Source organism: Xenopus laevis, chromosome 8L (assembly GCF_017654675.1).
Source record: "Xenopus laevis strain J_2021 chromosome 8L, Xenopus_laevis_v10.1, whole genome shotgun sequence".
NCBI classification, from domain to species: Eukaryota; Metazoa; Chordata; class Amphibia; order Anura; family Pipidae; genus Xenopus; species Xenopus laevis.
In genome coordinates, this window is record NC_054385.1 from 40,425,192 (window position 1) to 40,444,173 (window position 18,982).

The following is an 18,982-nucleotide window of genomic DNA, read 5'->3' on the forward strand; positions in this document are numbered from 1 at the left end:
TGGACAAATAAAAATCCTTCGATCGATCGCTAAAAATCGTTCGAATCGTTCGATTCGAATGATTTAATCGTTCGATCGAACAATTTTTATTCGATCGCAGGATCGACAAATTTGTTGAAAAAATTAGATGGTCGAATCTCAAAGTTTTTTATACTTCGAAATTCAACCCTTAGTAAATCTGCCCCTAAATGCTTAGCTTTATTCAGGCAGGAGCAAGAAGAACCATTAAAGTAAAACTTTGATTGGCTGCCATGGGTTACTGCCCTAGGGTAAATGTGTCCATTGTTAGTGAATAAGCCCCACATCACTGACTTAAAGACATTACTTCTAGAACATGCTGAGCTTTAAATTGAACACAATGCAAGTTGATTTTAATGTTATTGGTATATGAATCTAAAAATCGCATCTAAAATTCAGTAATTGCTTTTTCTAAATGTACTAACGGTATTTACTTTGGCTAGAATGTATTTTTATCTTCAAAGGGATGGGTGGTTTTAAAAGAGAAAGAAAAAACAGCAAGAAAGGGAGAATATTAGAAAAGAGTGTTTAGTTGAAATGTTTATGCATTTATCTGTGGATTTATAGATCAGTCATTTCTACCCTTCTGTTTCTCTATCTATCTATTGATCAATCATTGGTCGATCAGTGACATGTATCTTTGGCAATAAAAGCTGCGATCGCCAAATATTTCTGTCCAGTTTGTACTGCATTAAAATGAGCTTGTAATACCCACAGAATGAAAAAAGATTAATAGCTGTCAAATGAGTTGAATATTCTTTAGAGATTGAATAACAATGCCCTGAGTATTAAACTGGAATATGAGCAGAGTTTATCATTTCCAAAAGCTCTGTAAGACCTCATTGATTTATGTATTTGTACGACGGCTTTGTGCCTTTGCATAATATTGCATTTCATACAGCTTAAAATTCACCCAGCAATGTTTTATGTGCTTGTTTTGTGTGTTTAGCACAGATTTATAACACTTTCAAAAACATCACCGAGTAAATGGACACTATTATCATGGATATACATTTACATGGGCATTTATAATATGTTACGTTGTGCCAGAAAAAAACAGTGCGATCGTATTTTTACCGTACTATATTATCGTATTTTCCTGTAATTCTGAAAAAAGTTATAGGCACCTTCATGACAGACTCATAGAATTATACTGGTATCATTATGATGCCCCATTATGATTTAACAAAATTAACTAGAAGACACTAGGGGGCACATTTACTTAGCTCGAGTGAAGGAATAGAAGAAAAAAAACTTCAAATTTCGAAGGTTTTTTTTGGCTTTTCGACCATCGAATAGGCTACTTCGACCTTCGACTCCGAATCGAATTAAAAATCGTTCAACTATTCGACCATTCTATAGTCGAAGTACTGTCTCTTTAAAAAAACTTCGACCCCCTACTTCGCCAACTAAAACCTATAGACTTTCTAACAATTTTCTGATCGAAGGAAAATCGTTCGATCGATGGATTAAAATCCTTCGATCCGAAGGATTTAATCGTTCGATCGAACGATTTTTCCTTTGATCGATCAAAGTATTTGCGGTAAATCCTTCGACTTCGTTATTCGAAGTCTAAGGATTTTACTTCGACGGTCGAATATCGAGGGTTAATTAGCCCTCGATATTCGACCATTAGTAAATGTGCCCCTAGGGCTCATTTATAAACTCTGGGCAAAATTTGCACCTGGGCAGCAACCCATAGCCACTATCAGTGATTAGCTTTTTTAGGTTGCTGCAGTTTGAACGCTGAAAACAATCATCTTATTGGTTGCCATGGGTTACTGCCCAGGAGCAAATGTGTCCAGTGTTTATAAATGATCACCACTGAGAGATAAAAAAGGCAAATAAAGGTCAATTAGATTGTAAGCTCTATGGATCAGCAATCTCTTATATTGGATATGAATTCTGTAAAGGACTAGAGTACTGTTTATATGCATGCCTATTTTCTATTTTTGCTCAGTGACTTGTTTATTTCATTTAGGAATCCCTAAAGTATTTGTGCCTGTAAGATTTATGGAAGAAGCTGTATATAACACCTGTCACATACAGGTGGTAAAGTACAGGATTCCCCAGTGTCTTGCACACCCAGCAATCTTTAGCTTGAATAATATGCAAGCTATTGGGCCTTCCAAGGGGCACCATAGTGCCACCCAACATTTATATCATACAGAAATAAAAAGGGTTAATAAAGATACCCACAGTGTATAGTGATTTCCAAGGGAATGATTGCGGTTAATGATTGAACTTACCCTTTTTCTCTGCCTTGTCAGAAACCTTTCCCCCGAGTGGCGAGAAAGTGGTGTCTGTGGATTCTTCACTTCTACTTCCCTTACTGACACCATTCTCATATAATGGGCCCTCGACGGGTTGAAGTTGCCAAGTTAAGCCAAACAAATGAACTGCTATAAAGAAAGAGTACAAATTAATCCCACAGGATATTAAAAAAAAGGAAGAAAAAGGCAAGAAGGACTCCTGGGATGTAGTAAGTGCAGACATTTTTCAAAAAATTAATTTTTTGCCCATTTGCTTTTCAGAGTTTAGATAAAGTACAGAACCCAGGTAGGGAAATGAACTCAGCAAAGAATATGTAGCAGTGTGCAGTAAAAGGAATTGAACAAACCTTTAATATGATAATAAATAAATAGTCTCAAAGTGAAGGGGAAATTACTGCCTATACAGAAAAATGCCTATACAGCACAATGGAAAGCATAACATTACCATGTGAATCCGGCACGAGAAAAGAGATGCATCTGTAATATTCCCCGTAATATGAATACAATTATAGTTTCATGCAAAAAAATGCAATAAACTCTCCATAATACTACTGGGCTGGACATAATAGTGGACATTAACATTTGGTACAGTTGATGGCAAAAATTAAAAATAGCTGGAAATAATTAACGAGAGAAGATTGTCTAAGGAACCTTTTAATTTTGTCACTGTGCTATTGTTTTAATACATCTCCCCCCAAAAAATATTAATATTAGAATATTGGTTAATTTATTGGGGGTAGGGGAAACAGGTTCAGATCAGTGTTGATTATTTGCTGTGTCAGTTTTTAAAAAAAAAATAAAAAAAATTAAAGGGCTACAAAATGTTTTTTTTTTTAATTTTATTGATATTAAAAGAAGCCACTTAGGTTTTTGCACCTCTTTCAAACCCTGTGCTCCAGTTATACCACTGATACCCTATTTATTTCCTCTGGGTCAAGCAGCCCTGGTGAGCATGGATGTGTACAAAGTGCAAAAAATTCACTTAACTCAGGACAAAAAACAAAAAGCGAAATTGTGCAGAAATGTGGGACTCCAAAAAAATGAGGAAGGAACTGAAAATGAAGCCACATAGGGCTGTAATCAATTGGAAATAGTACATGTACATTTACTTCATCTAAATATGAATAAAGAGCATACAGTAGAGCTATGCACTAATTTGTATACAGGTATGGGAAAACCTGTTATCCAGAAAGCTCTGAATTACGGAAATGCTGTCCAAATCCAAAATTTTTAAAATTATTTCCTTTTTCTCTGTAATAATAAAACAATAAAGAACTAAGATACAATTAATCCTGATTGGAATCAAAACCAGACTATTTGGGTTTATTTAATGTTTACATGATTTTTTAGTAGATAGATCCAAATTATGGAACGAGCCATTATCCTTAAAACCCCAGGTCCAGAGCATTCCAAATAACAGGTCCCATACCAATATTAACATTTGAGAAACATTTAAAAACGTAATCTGTAAACACCTAAACTGTCTTATTTAGATGCATCCATAGGATCTTTTTATTATAACTTCTCATATAAGCAGTTACTATGCCAACTACTCTTTAGATGAGCCAGCAAGAAAAAGGCAGAGGAACACTTTAAAAGGTGAATCCAAAACTGCACTGGCCTAAACTTCGATATAGTGACTGGGCCAAATGACAGCAAAGTAGCAGCAGCACAAACTATAATATCACCATATAGCTATAACTTTTTAAAAAATACCCTAATTCCTTAAAATGACAACCAGCATTCAAGAAACTTCACAGGTCAACATCACTTGACTGCCACAATAGGACCTCACTATTTAACACCAACAATACAAGAACATTGCTATTGGGTCCATTCTGTTGAGTGGCTTTTGACGTGCTTTCCCTAAGTGAACACAGCTCACTCTAAACTAGGGATGCACTGAATCCAGGATTCGGTTCGGGATTCGGCCAGGATTCGGCCTTTTTCAGCAGGATTCGGATTCGGCCGAATCCTTCTGCCCGGCCGAACCAAATCCAAATCCTAATTTGCATATGCAAATTAGGGGTGGGGAGGGAAATCTCATGATAAAAAATGGTTTTCCCTTCAAGCCCCTAATTTGCATATGCAAATAAGGATTCGGATTCGGTTCAGTATTCAGCCGAATCTTTCACAAATGATTCAGGGGTTTGGCCAAATCCAAAATAGTGGATTCGGTGCATCCCTACCCTAAGCTCCCTATTTGAAAAACACTTGATCTTCGAGTAAAAATCATTGAAATCCCAAGGTATTTGTGATGCTTTCTATGCAAAATTATTTCATACATGTTATATATGCAGAATTAGACCTCTATTATACAGTATGCAGATATGGTTTATTAACTAATTAATGGTTTATAAGGCACAATATTATGCTTCATCACACTGCTCTTTCTCTATCTCTCACTCTCTCTCTAGAAATACATCTATATATATATATATATATATATATATATATATATATATATATATATATATATATATATATATATATATATATATATATAAATAACTACTACAAGAAGTTCCGCACTCTCAGGACTTATAAAAATCATAATAATTATTATAAATGACTAACGTTTCGGCGAGGTCCCTAGCCTTTCTCACTTTGAGGCAGTGACCCCCGCCTAATGGTTTTAAAAATTAGTGGTGAGCACAACTTTCCCTTGTTTGTTTAGTTAGTTTATACAGGAGCAGTGACCAGCTCCATGTTGTAGCTCCCACCCTTCCCAGCTATAGTCAGGTGATCCCACTGGTGTCTAATAAAAGGGCAGCCAAGTTTGGGAGTTTTACTTTGAAAGCAGCAAGTAAGTTGCAGGTAAAACTTAGTCCCTTTGTAAAATGTATAATGAAGCAATAGAATTCTTAATGAATCAGATGAAAATTAAGCATAGGACTGGCCAGATATGGGATGACTTTGACGTAGTTGGCCAGCTTAAATATATTGCAATATATGGACAAACAATCCCTGTTTTGTTTAAAGGGTAAGGCATTTTTTAGTAGCAGTATGCACAAAATGTCTCTGTCTTAAATATATTGATAATGGGTTTAGTGCAGAGGACTCTTGTATTTGTGTGTGTGTGTGTATATATATATATATATATATATATATATATATATATATATATATATATATATATATATATATATATATATATATATATATATATATAAATATACAGTATTAATTATTTAATATCTGTCACATGCAATTATTTTCTATCTGACACAAGTTACCATACAGATGTCAGTAAATTCTGTTAGCAGGTGGAATCCCTAGCATCATCATCTTCAGCTTGTCCCTGCTCATTCAATCTTATCCTCCATAGTAAAAGGAAACAGTCACAAACCATCATATGTCACAATAAGATACAGATACAGTACTGCATGAAAAGCAACCCGTATTCTGCCATAAGTTGTCACCTATTGCAAGAATAACAAGGAACAGGCAGAATACTTAAAAGCAGTCATCCATCAAGTGGCAGGAAAACTCTCAGTTGTCACCCACTATCAGCTGCCACAATAACAAGATAACAGACAGTGGTCACTTATGAACTGCCACATACTATATAAAAAGAAAGCAATCACCATGCTTCCTCAGGATTCATATACTGGGGGCAACTGCCAGCTGACAGAAATATGGGAGCAAATACTTTATATTTTACTGATAATTGACCCATTTTAAATGGCAGTTCCATCATCACACAGTTATTCTCCAGCGACATTCATCCCTTTAACATAATGCATGCACTGAAATTCATATAGAAACTCACATAAGATCTCCTTTAGCCTCTATAATCTTATTTGGAGGAAAGCCAGAGGTCATTTTCTGCAGTTAAAATAATTGGTCTATTTAAGCCTGATTTTGAAGCACAAGACTTCCTTCATCTCTGCCTTATATACATGCCAGGAGGCTGTATTTTGCAAGCTATTTGGTATATTGTTAACCATGAGACTGAGGAAACCCCCCACTTGTCAAACCCTTTCTTCTTTTGCAGTATACAATTTATGATTCCAAAGCAATGAATGTGGAAACCCCTTTAGCTGGATACTTAATATTACACTACGAGTTACAGAAGCATCTCAAATGAAAGGAATGACCTTGTTTCAAAATTAAGAACATAATTTGCTATAACACTCCTACAGGTTTATTTTTAGCTGCCCCAATTTTTCCTCAAAAACCTTTGCTCCGCAGGCGGAAACATATAGCACAATACGAGGCTATGCAGAAATCTTTAATAAGATTTCACAGCTCTGCATGTTGAGTCTTGATGTAAATGTATCCTTCACGACAGACAAAGAGGTTTCTAAGAACAGTGAAGAAAATGCTTCATCCATATGTATGCATTTCATACCTCATATTAATATTGTTTTATTACAAGTTGGTATTGTTGTTTAGAAATTTTTTAATATAGCTCCTGCTGATATAACACATCGAGGTTCATTATGTAATATTAGCAAAGCACCACTATAACCCTACAGAGGGTATTCTGCATGGAAGGCTGTTTCTCCTCCAAAATATTCTTTCTTCATTACAGAAGAGAATAAAAATTGCCCATTTATATTTAGTTCGGCATCAACCCCACCTCAAGATATCTCTGATATTGGCCATATGCTGAAGAACATCTGTTATGTCCATACTAAGTTCATCTTCAACCCAATCCTATGATCACCACATCCTGTGACGTTGGTCAAACTTTAAAAAAGGGTCTAACTTTGAATTTTCCTGGTCACAGACATACCGCCTAGTAACAAATTCTGGTTTGGAAATGAAGAAGCACAAAAGCAGGGGTTCAACCCTAATTGAGGAGTTAAAGGCTTTTCTTTTTTACTTGTAAGGTTTTGAGAAGACTTTTGGTGCATCTCTTGCATTTGAGAAGGCTCTTCGGGTTCTTTTTATTCTTTGCCCAAACATTTTTTTCTATTTTTTTCTATTTCTTGTTAAATAATCCCTAGTTGCTAGACTCCTGGCCCCAACATCTCAAGCTGTACACATTGTACATGTGTCTTGCATACACCAGGACTGAAGTGCTAAGCTGGATCTTTGCTGTATACATGCGATTAACTATATAGTGCAGGATGCAAAAATGAAAGCCATTCATTCAATGAACAAATATGTGACATGACATATTCAAGCACCTGGAGTAAGCAGTGAGTATTGTCAGCTTTTCCATTTAACAGGGATGTGGCCAGTTTGCAAATTCTTCATTTTGTGCAGTGTCTACAAGTTTCTCTCTCTTAATAGAAAGACTGTCATTTAGACAGAAAAGCAGATTCATCCTGCCTCTCATTTACTGTATAAAAAAAAAAAATAATTGGGAAAAGAGTGGATAAAAAGAATAAATGTGTTCAACGTTCAGATTGTTTAAAACCAGCCTCATAATTGCTCAGCCATCAGAGTCCACATGAAGATGTGTGAATTAATGCTCTGTTTCCATGATAAAACCTTCTTTATTGAGAAAATTGTATAAAATAGTGTAATTTTCTATTGAACAAGTGGTGTTATACCCCCCAAATATACAATTATGAATGATATCTTGATGAATAGGTATAATAAAGGCTGTTAATAGGGTTTCTTTTCTTTCTTTTTTATTACGGATATGAGTAAATTGCGTTGGCCACTCACATTCATTTTCTTTATGCTGATTATTATTCAGAGCCATTATTTAATGTTCTTTGAAGTTACAGTTCTATGCATATATTATTTTCATTAGTCCTACCCTTATTACTTCCTTTGCTGTCAGTGACCTCTTGCAACACGGAGGCGCTTTTTACTTGCAATACGAATTTTTGAATTTGCATATTAGCGTTAATAGATTTCTCTGACATCTAAGCTATTTTCTACATGAAATTTGCATGAGAATACATTAGTGAACATACAGAACATACAGTAGATCAAAATAAGCAAACTGGGACCTATAGGTGTTTTTGCACCATGAAGGTAGTACCAAGCTTGCACTGTGCCACCAGAGTTTGTCTTTAGAAAGGCCATATGAACCAAAAATTCTTACTGGGATGGCTCTAAATTTGTTCCTCTAAGTTTTATATCTTTCCTTTGGAGATGAACTTGAGTTGTACACTCCTGAACTAGGCATCCTTTACTTTAGTGCCCCAAATAATGATGACTACTAGAGATAATATCTTCTATATCTCTTAGCTACAGCCTGGAAGAGTATTTCTTTATCTTCATGAAATTGTACTTATCTCTACAGAAGTGATCTCCAACCAGTGGCTCGTGAGCACCATGTTACTCTCTGACCCCTTGAATGTTTCTCCCAGAGACCTCAAAGCAAGTGCTTATATTTGAATTCCTGGCTTTAAGGCAAGCTCTATTTGCATAAAAACCAGCCTCCTGTAGGCTGACAGTCCACATATGGGCTGCCAATTGGCAATCACATATTTTACACCCCTAGGAACTTTTTTAAATTTAAGTGTGGCTCACAGGTAAAAAAAAAAGGTGGGGGACCCCTGCTTTAGACTACCCCTTATGACTCTTTCTACTTTTAAAAGGTAGAAATCGAAATTATGTTCTTGTAGGAGTTGGCTTGACTACAGAAAAAATTGAGGGAATGCAATAACTTTTGGTAACTTTTTATCTAACAAAGAATAAACATTGTGAAATGGATATGTTTGTTCTTGATTATACAAATACTTTCCATTTACAACATATATTAAATTCCATTGTTTACTTTTTTTTGGGTAAATGATAAATAATATGAATTTCTCTACGAAACCATATAATCATCCAATATGGTGCTTTATAACACTTGGGTATCTGTGTTGCTTCAAGCTAAAGGGCTCTAACTTGGAAAATCTTCCATAGTTTCTGCAAATATATTTAATGTCAATGTTCTGAGACACTTACACCAATTTGCATCTTAAATAGATAAAGCAGGACACAAAAATTGAATATAAATTGGTACTGTGCATAAAAATGGGCAGCTAAAGATAAGGAAAAAGAGACAAGCTACATTCTTGAAAATTAACTTGAAAACAGGGTTTAGTAGATGTATAAATCAGGGCCAGCTGGTAAACCTGTATTGTGTCTCAGGCCCTTCAGGCTTCAATTATAAACGGATAATCTCTCAAAAAAAAAAAAGAAATATATATATATATATATATATATATATATATATATATATATATATATATATATATATATATATATATATATATACAGTAGTACCTTTTAACAAATATTTCAGCAGACAGGAAGTAATGACACAATCGCATTCCAGCAGCAACAGCAGAAATGAGAAATATGGATATTTAAGCCCCTTTTGAAATGTGTTTTGCTGTATTTGAGAGACATGGTTTTCTCCTGACATTTATGATTTATCATTTCTCTATCATCTATCCATTTGTAGAAAGTATTGGAGAGGTTGAACTTATATACACATCTATATATTTTTTTTCAAAATCTAAACTACCGTGTTACTGTTTCTCTATCTATATCTGTCTGTCAATTTATCTTCTTTCTTTCTTTCTTTCTTTCTTTCTTTCTTTCTTTCTTTCTTTCTTTCTTTCTTTCTTTCTTTCTTTCTTTCTTTCTTTCTTTCTTTCTTTCTTTCCCATCAAATCTGTCCCACAAAACAGTGCTTTAAGTGGGGCATGATGAGGCAAAATGCAACACACCACATTTATATAAAATTAGAAATATACGTTTATAATATTAGAGCCAAGACACAAGAGTAGAGCTTGTGATAAAAAAAAATCGAATTTCCAGCTCTGATCACACACACTGTCTTCTGTCCAAATGTTAGAGAAGGTTCACAGAGAAGTGCTTATTAGAAAAGATTATATCTGGTACACAGTTGGAGACTGAGATGAGGAGTATCCCAGGAAACACTAGGGCTCATTTACTATGCACCACACAGTGTGCAAGGTGCAAAAAAGCATGTAATAGGCACCTGCGGCTCCCTTTACTAATACATTGGTGACTGTTCTAGTCACATACAATCTGAAGGTATATACAGTATATGGGGTCAGGGTTGTTGTCAGAGGTGTTACAGTGCCAATGTGTTATAAAAAGCTGAGAGCAAATGAAAATGACTCACAATTTTAAAGGGAAAATATTCAATGCAATGTATATTTAATGCAATGTACATACTCTAGTGGGGCCTGTTATTGGTAGGGCATACCCATGAACATGCAACAAGCATATGGTGCTGTACACACCAAAATCATGCAAGGGGGCTTATTCCATTCATTACAGCCACAGAGTAAAGATATTTTTGTGGCTTTTCAATCTAAAATGCTGAGCCCACTGTGTCATGAAATGCTGGGTGTGGTGTTCATGCAAATGGCCTGTAGATGTCACGTGCTCATACTTATAGGGGCAAATTCATCAAGGGTCAAATATTGAGGGTTAATTAACCCTCGATATTCAACTGGGAATGAAAATCCTTCGACTTCGAAAATCGAAGTCGAAGGATTTTGCGCAAATACTGCGATCCAATGATCGAAGGAATAATCGTTCGATCGACCGATTAAATCCTTCAAATCGAACGATTCGAAGGATTTTAATCCAACGATCGAAGGATTATACTTCGACCAAAAAAACGTAGCCAACATTGGGTTCGGTAGCTTTTAGGTGGTGAACTAGGGGGTCGAAGTTTTTTCTTAAAGAGACAGTACTTCGACTATCGAATGGTCGAATAGTCGAAAATTTTTTAGTTCGAATCCTTAGATTCGAAGTCAAAGTCATGCTCGAAGTAGCCAAAAAACACTTTGAAATTCAAAGTTTGTTTTTCTTCTATTCCTTCACTCGAAGTTAATGAATTGGCCCCATACTGTGCATACTTCCTGGTAACTTAAAAGTGAAAGTTACTGTTGTGTAATGGCTGCATGACTCTGCTAATAATGCACTGTTATACTCTACTCATCCTCGGCTACCCAAAACATAACACTGGGGTCACTGTGTCATGAAATACTGGAGCCAAATTGTGTCATATATTACATTGGGTCCCCCCCCCCATTTAACATTTAATTATGCCCCTTACCTTGCAGATAGAGCTGCAGTTCACAATAACAGCCAGTAGGGAACACACATGCGATATGCGCTACAACTGAAAGATGCAGTGTGAGTAGATCCTAATTGCCTGTTATTGTTGTTTAAAGGGGTAATATTCTATCGAATGTATTCTCACTCCTAGGACTTGAGAAACACTTAAACTTTTTCTAACCAGTCTCTGAATAAACATTACATTATGTCTCCAATTATACATTCAACTATAATAATGTTCATTTTTGCTCATTTCATTCAAGGGAACTCATAATGCTCATTGTTATTCAACTATGCTTTTTGACCGCATGTTAAATAACAAGTATCAGTTATGGCTGAAAAATAATGTTTAAAAACTGCCGGTATATTATCTTATATCAAACAAAGAGTTTTTTTTAAATGTTCTTTGCCTTTATAAGCCCTTGAATATTTGCTTTAAATTGAGCTATATAATGGAGGTCCTTGAGAGCAAATTTCTAGTTTCGCTTATACAAGTGAGCAGTCTGCTTAGAGCCAGTTCTGAAGAACCCTGCTGAATTTCAATAATTCTTGATGAAAAGGAGATGTAACGAATTTGTATGATTCTTATCAGGTAGATATATCTTTAATCAAAAGACCAAAAGAAATGTAATTAGCCTCCTTCTTTCTTTGAGGCTAAACTTGATTCCTGTGATAAATTACTGTGTTATAGTCTCACTGACATTGTATTTTCCAATTCATGGAAATTGCAACAAATGATGAAAGCAACTCAGTACCATGCATCTAATGATAGTTCATGCTTAATCCTCTGAAAAATAGGGTTATAGAGAAAAACCGTCTCAAATGACATTTAAAAATATTTCTCAGCATCTTGAATTCAGAGTCTCTAGGATATTAAATGATTACACGTTGACACCAACTGCATTACATCCATCACCTTTCTCACTTGCTGTTCTCGAATTGTCACCATTAAATAACAACTCCAAGTTGAATATATGGGCTGATGGCAATTGCTTGGCCTATATTACAGATCCACAATGGTTCGTTTGACACCCATGAATAGGATATTTGGAATAAATGCATTTGATTTTTCAACTCTTGTGATGTTCACAGTCATTCTGCTATTTTAACTGGAAATATATCTACAGAGGAAATTTATTGACATACTAAATCATATTTTACTTTTTTGAATTGTGTTTTTGGAAGCCGCCATCTGCAATAACTGCAATAAATTCATATTTTTCTATTAAAGGTTACTAAAATATTTCTGAATTGCTCTCACTATTGGGGAATACTAACAATGGTGCAGGACTGTAGAAAATCAAGAGTGATAGCTCTACTCTAATTTATTCCCATGGTAATCAGGAGCAGCTATTTTGCACCTCCGTAACATCAGACCACTCACGTAGACTACTAGTCAATGTTCCCTTTCTGGCTTCATGTAAGGGAATTATAATGCAGTGGAAATTTTGGCCAAAGGGATAAAGATGGATAAAAATGGAATGTTCAGCTAAAAAAAAACTTTTAGTAAGCTGTGGGCTGTGAAGTTTTAAAACCATTTGCAATTGGGTTTAATTTGTGTGTGTGTTTTATCTATTTAACATTATTCAGAAAAACCTATTTAAAAATCTATTTAACATTATTAAAAAAAAACGAATTTCAAATTTTCCCCAACTATAAGGGGGTAATTTAATAAAATACAAATTTATTTCATATTTTATTTAAAAAAACCCTGCCCAATCTCCCATGTCCTATTTTAGCTTATTTATTAATAAAAATAAAACCCTATTTAATCGGATAGCTGAAAAACTCAATAAAATCGAGTGAAAACTCGAATTGCTCAAATCTTTTGCGCTTTTTCCCCGAATTGCTCGAATTTTTCAGGCTTTTTTCCCCACATTGCTCGAGTTTCTGGAGTTTTTGCCAGAAACCCCCCAAAAATGTCATTTTTTCAGCCCAAACTTTCATGCCCTATTATAGCTTATTTATTAATAAAAATAAAACCCTATTTAATCGATAGCTGAAAAACTCAATAAAATCGAGTGAAAACCCGAATTGCTCAAAATTTTCTGGGCTTTTTCCTGAATTGCTCGAATTTTTCAGGCATTTTTCCCCAAATTGCTCCAATTTTTGGAGTTTTTGCCAGAAAACTCCAAAAAAAGTCAAATTTTCTTGTGAAAAAAACTCACTAGATTTTAATGTTAGGATTCTATTGCATAACCCCCTAGATGTCAATGTATAATAAGTTTATTTGGCTTTTGAATTTTTATTGGACAAATCCAAAAAGTAACTAGTAAAAAAAGGTACAAATAGGAAAGGAAAGCCTTACCGATAACATATGCAAGCAACAGTGCCAGAGCGACTGTAATGGCGGTGGCGCTTAATGCTGTACACTTCCAGTTACAGCAACGATATGATTTGTTAAATGTGAAGGCGGGTCTTGAGAAAGTGCTTCTGGGAAGAGGTCTGGGAGGTGGGGAGTAAACAGTATTGGATGTTAAAGGATAGTTCTGACTGGCGGCACTGAAAATAGGAGATGAACCAGATCCGTGTTTAAACAGGAAGTGCCTAGGAAGAGAAAAACATAAAACAGAGTAAGAAGAGCGTTAGTAACAGATCAGTCTTTAGCTGACACTAGGGATGAACATTTCATCCAGTACAGTTTTGGAGTGGAAATTGTAATTTTTTCTTTTCATTGACTCCAATTCAATTCAGAAAATGTTTTCACTTTTGCATTTTTTTTAAAAAAAATGCTAATGAATGAAAACAGCACAAATTTGCTCCTTACTAGCTGACACATGTTTGTTACTAGTATGTAAACCTGTTTAAGGTAGATCCTTACAAGTGTTCTGCACAGTCATTTTTTACTTTTTATAACACATTACAGTAACGTTGATTTTAGCACATTCACTCTAATATGACCACACAGAATGTCATCATTACAGTTACAACAGCCTTTACACTGCATAAAAAAGAATCCAAATGAAATAGTAACAATATATTTATCAGGAATAGAGTAGATGGAAGGTTGAAAAGAGCATTGTGGAATACCTTTCAGATGAAAAATGCATCTGTTTCTTGTGAATTTCTGATGAAAAGCACTGGGTTGTTGGCTTTTAAAGTTATTATTTATTTCCCTTAGCTCTTCCTTGCTTTGGCAAAGGAGATGTAGGTCCTGTTTGTAGTTTCAGTCTTGAATAGATCACTCATTTCTTTTAGAAAACCAATTTACAAAAATTAAGCAAGAACTGGGATCTCACCTTTCTTAATATTTTTATGGGACCAATACAAAGGTTTCCTCTTTTTTTATTGCAGTAATACCTATGTTATAGTGTCGCCCATCTTCAGGTATAATATCACACATGGTATGTTTTTTATCCTTGAATTGCTCTCTATCCTAAGCTAATTGGATGAGCCATCACTCTATGGTGTTAATTGAATCAGATTTAAATTTGCCATCTTTTATGGATTGCTATTGAGAAATTGGGGAGTTGACATGGGGAGGGTTATTTACGAAAATCAGAATTTATCTAATTTTTTAAATAAAAAAACCACACCCAAACTCCAATAGCTGATCTTACCTAATTTATTATTTAAAAAAGCTCAATTTAAACTGTTCATGTAAAAACTCTATAAAATCAAGTGAATCACCTGAATTGAACGATTTTCAAGGTTTTCCCGAAAAGCCGGACCTTTTCCCGAAAAGCCAGACTTTTTCCAAAAAGCCCAAAATGGTCGGATTTCTGTGCTAATACCAGAACAGAAACCTCAAAATAGGATACGTTTTTGTAGCAACGGGCTTTAATAAATCTCGAAAATTCGAGTTTTTTTTTTAAAAAAAGAAAAATTTGAGTTTTGCCCCAAAAAGCTAGACCAGATAAGTTCGGAGTTAAGTAAATACTGTAACCCCCTAACAGAGCAGTCAACAAAGATTTTGGAGAGATGAATACGATGAAGAGGTCAATGGAGTTTCAACTGTGGTTGGGTGGCCAATGTAGTGTCAAATTTACAAATGCTTTGACACATGATATAAAACATAATTGACTGATGTATAGACTAAAGTCTTGGAATTCTCTATATGCATGGATGGAAAATAGTCTGCAGGGAGTAGTCTTCAATAATTTATCCTCTAATTGGAACAAAGTTATAACGATTCACCACTAGGTAAAGTCTTGTGGTTACTTTTATGCAACATGTTTATAAATAGCTTAAAATTGCTATTTTAGGCAATGTCCTTAAAAATGACAAATTACATAACACTGAAAACAGTGGATCTGTTAGATGTGTTTTTCTCCCTATTCTCCCAGATTCAGGACTTTGGTATCAAAATAACAGATACGATTCACTGTAGACAAGTACAGGTATATACATTTTGGATACTTGCTTCTTGCTTTATTCAGCTATACCTTTCATGGTAAAAAAAAAAAACAATTATACTAGTAAATAAGATCATTGTAGACAGCACAACAGAGATCTTGTTTGGGAAGGGACCCTAGTACTGTATACTTCAGCTTCTGTGTAAAGAAAGATCTAAGACTTCACCTTGAATCAGCAGTAAACTTATGGCCTCGGGTTCATAAAAAAGTACTTCAGAGAGCTAGAATTCACAGAAGTAAACTGAATGGTAGGAAATATTTCATTTATGAATGTAGCCTGTCTCAGGCAGCTTTATTTAATTTGAAGGAAATTGTAAAATTTGTCCGAACATAAGTCAAATATTTAATACCAAAACAGATGAAGCCGGCTTAATTGATACTCACGGTGCTCACAGCAACACCCAAATGAAATTAATAGTGTATCAGGGCAATATACTGATCAATAATGCTTGCTATATCTTTTTTTGAACACGTAAAGACTTACAAAGATTTACAAAAGGTCACTTATTTCTGTTTGCATAAACGTACCCAGATTTACGAGTTGGGTACTTGTGAATTTATCATTTTTTTAATTCAGTGTTAAGGGGCAGATTTATAGGGTCGAATTTCGAGTTTATGGAAGTTTCTAAAAACTCCAATCAACTCCCCTGAACTCAAAATTCGGAAAAAAACGGGCAATTGAAATTTATTAAAAAAAAATAGAAATTTTAAAAAACGGGGGAATAGGATCGAGTTGCAAATTCGATCGAGTTTTTTAACCCCTCCAAAAAATATATATTTGTTTTTTAATTTTTTCCAAAAGTCCACCAAACTACTCCAAATTGATTGTAGGAGGTCCCCTATAGCCCAAAACATCAATTTGGCAGGTTTTAGATGGCGAATAGTCTAATTCAAATTCTTAAAGGGACACTACATGATACATTTCAAATTTCGAATTCTTTTTAAATTCGAATCGAATTTGGACTATTCCCTAGTCAAATTACATGAAAATAAACTCGAAAGAGTGTGAATGAGCACTAGTGCCTAACTCTTTCCCTAGCGAATTGACGCCTGCTCCTGTTAGTAAATTGCTGATGTCCCTGCAGGCGAATTGTCACCAGCGTTTGTCACTTCGCCCTTTAGTAAATCTGCCCCTATGGGAGACAACCTTTCTGTAATCCACAGCTTTCTTGATAATGGGTTTCTGGATAATGGATCCCATACCTGTAGGACCTAAATCCAGCAACAAATGCCATTGTAATTTACTTCCATGCATCTGTTCCATGTTAATGCTAAAGTTACTAGATTATTTGAAAAATCAGAGACAGTTTTAAAAAAATACAAGTTGCTGGTCTGGCAATTCTCAATCAGCAGCATAGCAAGGGTTAAGATGCATTGATAATCCTCCAGTCAAATTGTCAATAATAATCTAAACGTAGCAAGTTTAATTAGATGCAAACTGACACTTATTTAATCCACCATCCAGGTTCTTACAAAAAAAAAATCGATTGGATTTTAGTTTCTTAATGCAATAGTTTTACATGGGAGATATTGATTATTATCTCTAGGACTTGCAGGGTTTCAGGACAGCTGACGGCAAGTAAGTGCTGACTGAACAGTGTTATTAAGGGAGACTAATAATCGATACCCTGCAATGATTGCCATTGTTTGGGATTGTTGCTTTAATAAAAGATGTCATAGAAAGAAAAATAAACCGGCAACACATATACATACAAAGAGGACTATCAAGCTAGTATAGATCCATGCTCTGGGGCTGCATATACTCGTACTGTGAGTTTTCATTCATTCATTTTAAATATAACTACTAAGATTCTGCTCTCTGCCCCTCTCTTCTATGTAAGCTGTTTTGTTTGCTGAAACAAATTATCTGCATGGAGTTACTCGTACTGTATTTGTAGTTTGAAAGACTGCTAAAGGATCTCCAACAATAAAATGACATCAAGCTACACGCCATAGATTGCTAGAGTACACCTATTTGCTTCTTGTAATGGTTGTACAGGCATGGGATCTGTTATCCAGAATGATTGGGATCTGGGGTTTTTTGGATAACAGATCTTTCTGTAATTTGGATCTTCATATCATTTAAACACTAAATAACCCCCAATAGACTGGTTTTGCCTCCAGTAAGGAATAATTATATCTTAGTTGGGATCAAGTTCAAGGTACTGTTTTATTATTACAGAGAAAAAGGAAATTGTTTTTAAACATTTGGATTATTTTGATAAAATGGAGTCTATGGGAGACGGTCTTCCCATAATTCGGAGCATTCTGGATAACAGAGGATAACAAATCCTGTATCTGTATAGCAAAATCGGAGGCTTGGGAGACAGTTGCTATTTAGACAAGACTCCAGTTGGCAGTGTACCCAGTAATAATTCATTGCAATCAGCGAGATATGAATGTAAAAGAAACTGAAAATACAGGTGCAGGATCCTTTATCCGGAAACCCATTATCCAGAAAGCTCCAAATTACAGAAAGGCCACCCCCCGTGAACAACATTTTAACCAAATCATTTACATGTTTAAAACAATTTCCCTTTTCTCTGTCATATTAAAACAGTACCTTGTTAATTATCCCAACCAAGATATAATTACTTTTTATTGGAGGCAAAACCATCATATTGGGTTTATTTAATGTTTAATTTTTTTTTTAGCAGACATAAGGAAAATTCCAGGTCCCGAGCATTCTGAATAACAGGTCTCAAACCTGTATATAATATCAAAAAGGTTTGTCATTATTAACTAGGGAACTATCATAACACAAAAATGTAATATGAGTTCATGGAAATAAAAAATAAATAAATAAATAAATAAATATATATATATATATATATATATATATATATATATATATATATATATATATATATATATATAATGACTTCATCATTCTTTATTATCCCCTACCAGGATGGTTTTTTGCCATTTCGCAAATTTTTCAGCCATTTCAGGAATTTTCTGATGAAGCGAAAAGGAACAGATTCGCTCATCTCTCTATGTAGATCACTTGTTTTAAACATCTAATTCACAGCTGTCTTAAGTACAAAGGGAGGACAAAGTAATATTAGGGATGGTAAGGGAAGCAATCCCCAAGACTTCATTGTTGATGACAATATGTTTTACAGCTATACAGAATATGTGGGTACCTTATACATACTTGTTATAGGGGATCTAAACCCACACAAATGATTTGTAAAAAAAAAAAAAAAAAGGGGGAGGCCATAGATATATTTGCAGTTTTAGACTGCAAGCACCAGGCTTTGAGCTCAACACCTTTCTTTGAAGTGTCAGCAATCCTGCACTTTCTATGCACTAGCTGTATTAAGTTAACTC

The 18,982-nt window shown here is 34.8% G+C and overlaps 1 protein-coding gene across 2 annotated transcripts in view; it reads right to left on the reverse strand.

Annotated features, from left to right (window-relative positions):
- Positions 1-18,982, reverse strand: part of LOC108698386 (teneurin-1) — a 405,073-nt gene that overhangs the window by 148,234 nt on the left and 237,857 nt on the right. For both annotated transcript variants that reach the window (XM_041572726.1, XM_041572725.1), the window contains 2 exons: positions 13,603-13,841; positions 2,268-2,420 (listed from right to left, as the gene is read on the reverse strand). In XM_041572726.1, coding sequence (XP_041428660.1) covers positions 2,268-2,420; positions 13,603-13,841 — 392 coding nt within the window. The remainder of the gene's footprint in view (positions 1-2,267; positions 2,421-13,602; positions 13,842-18,982) is intronic.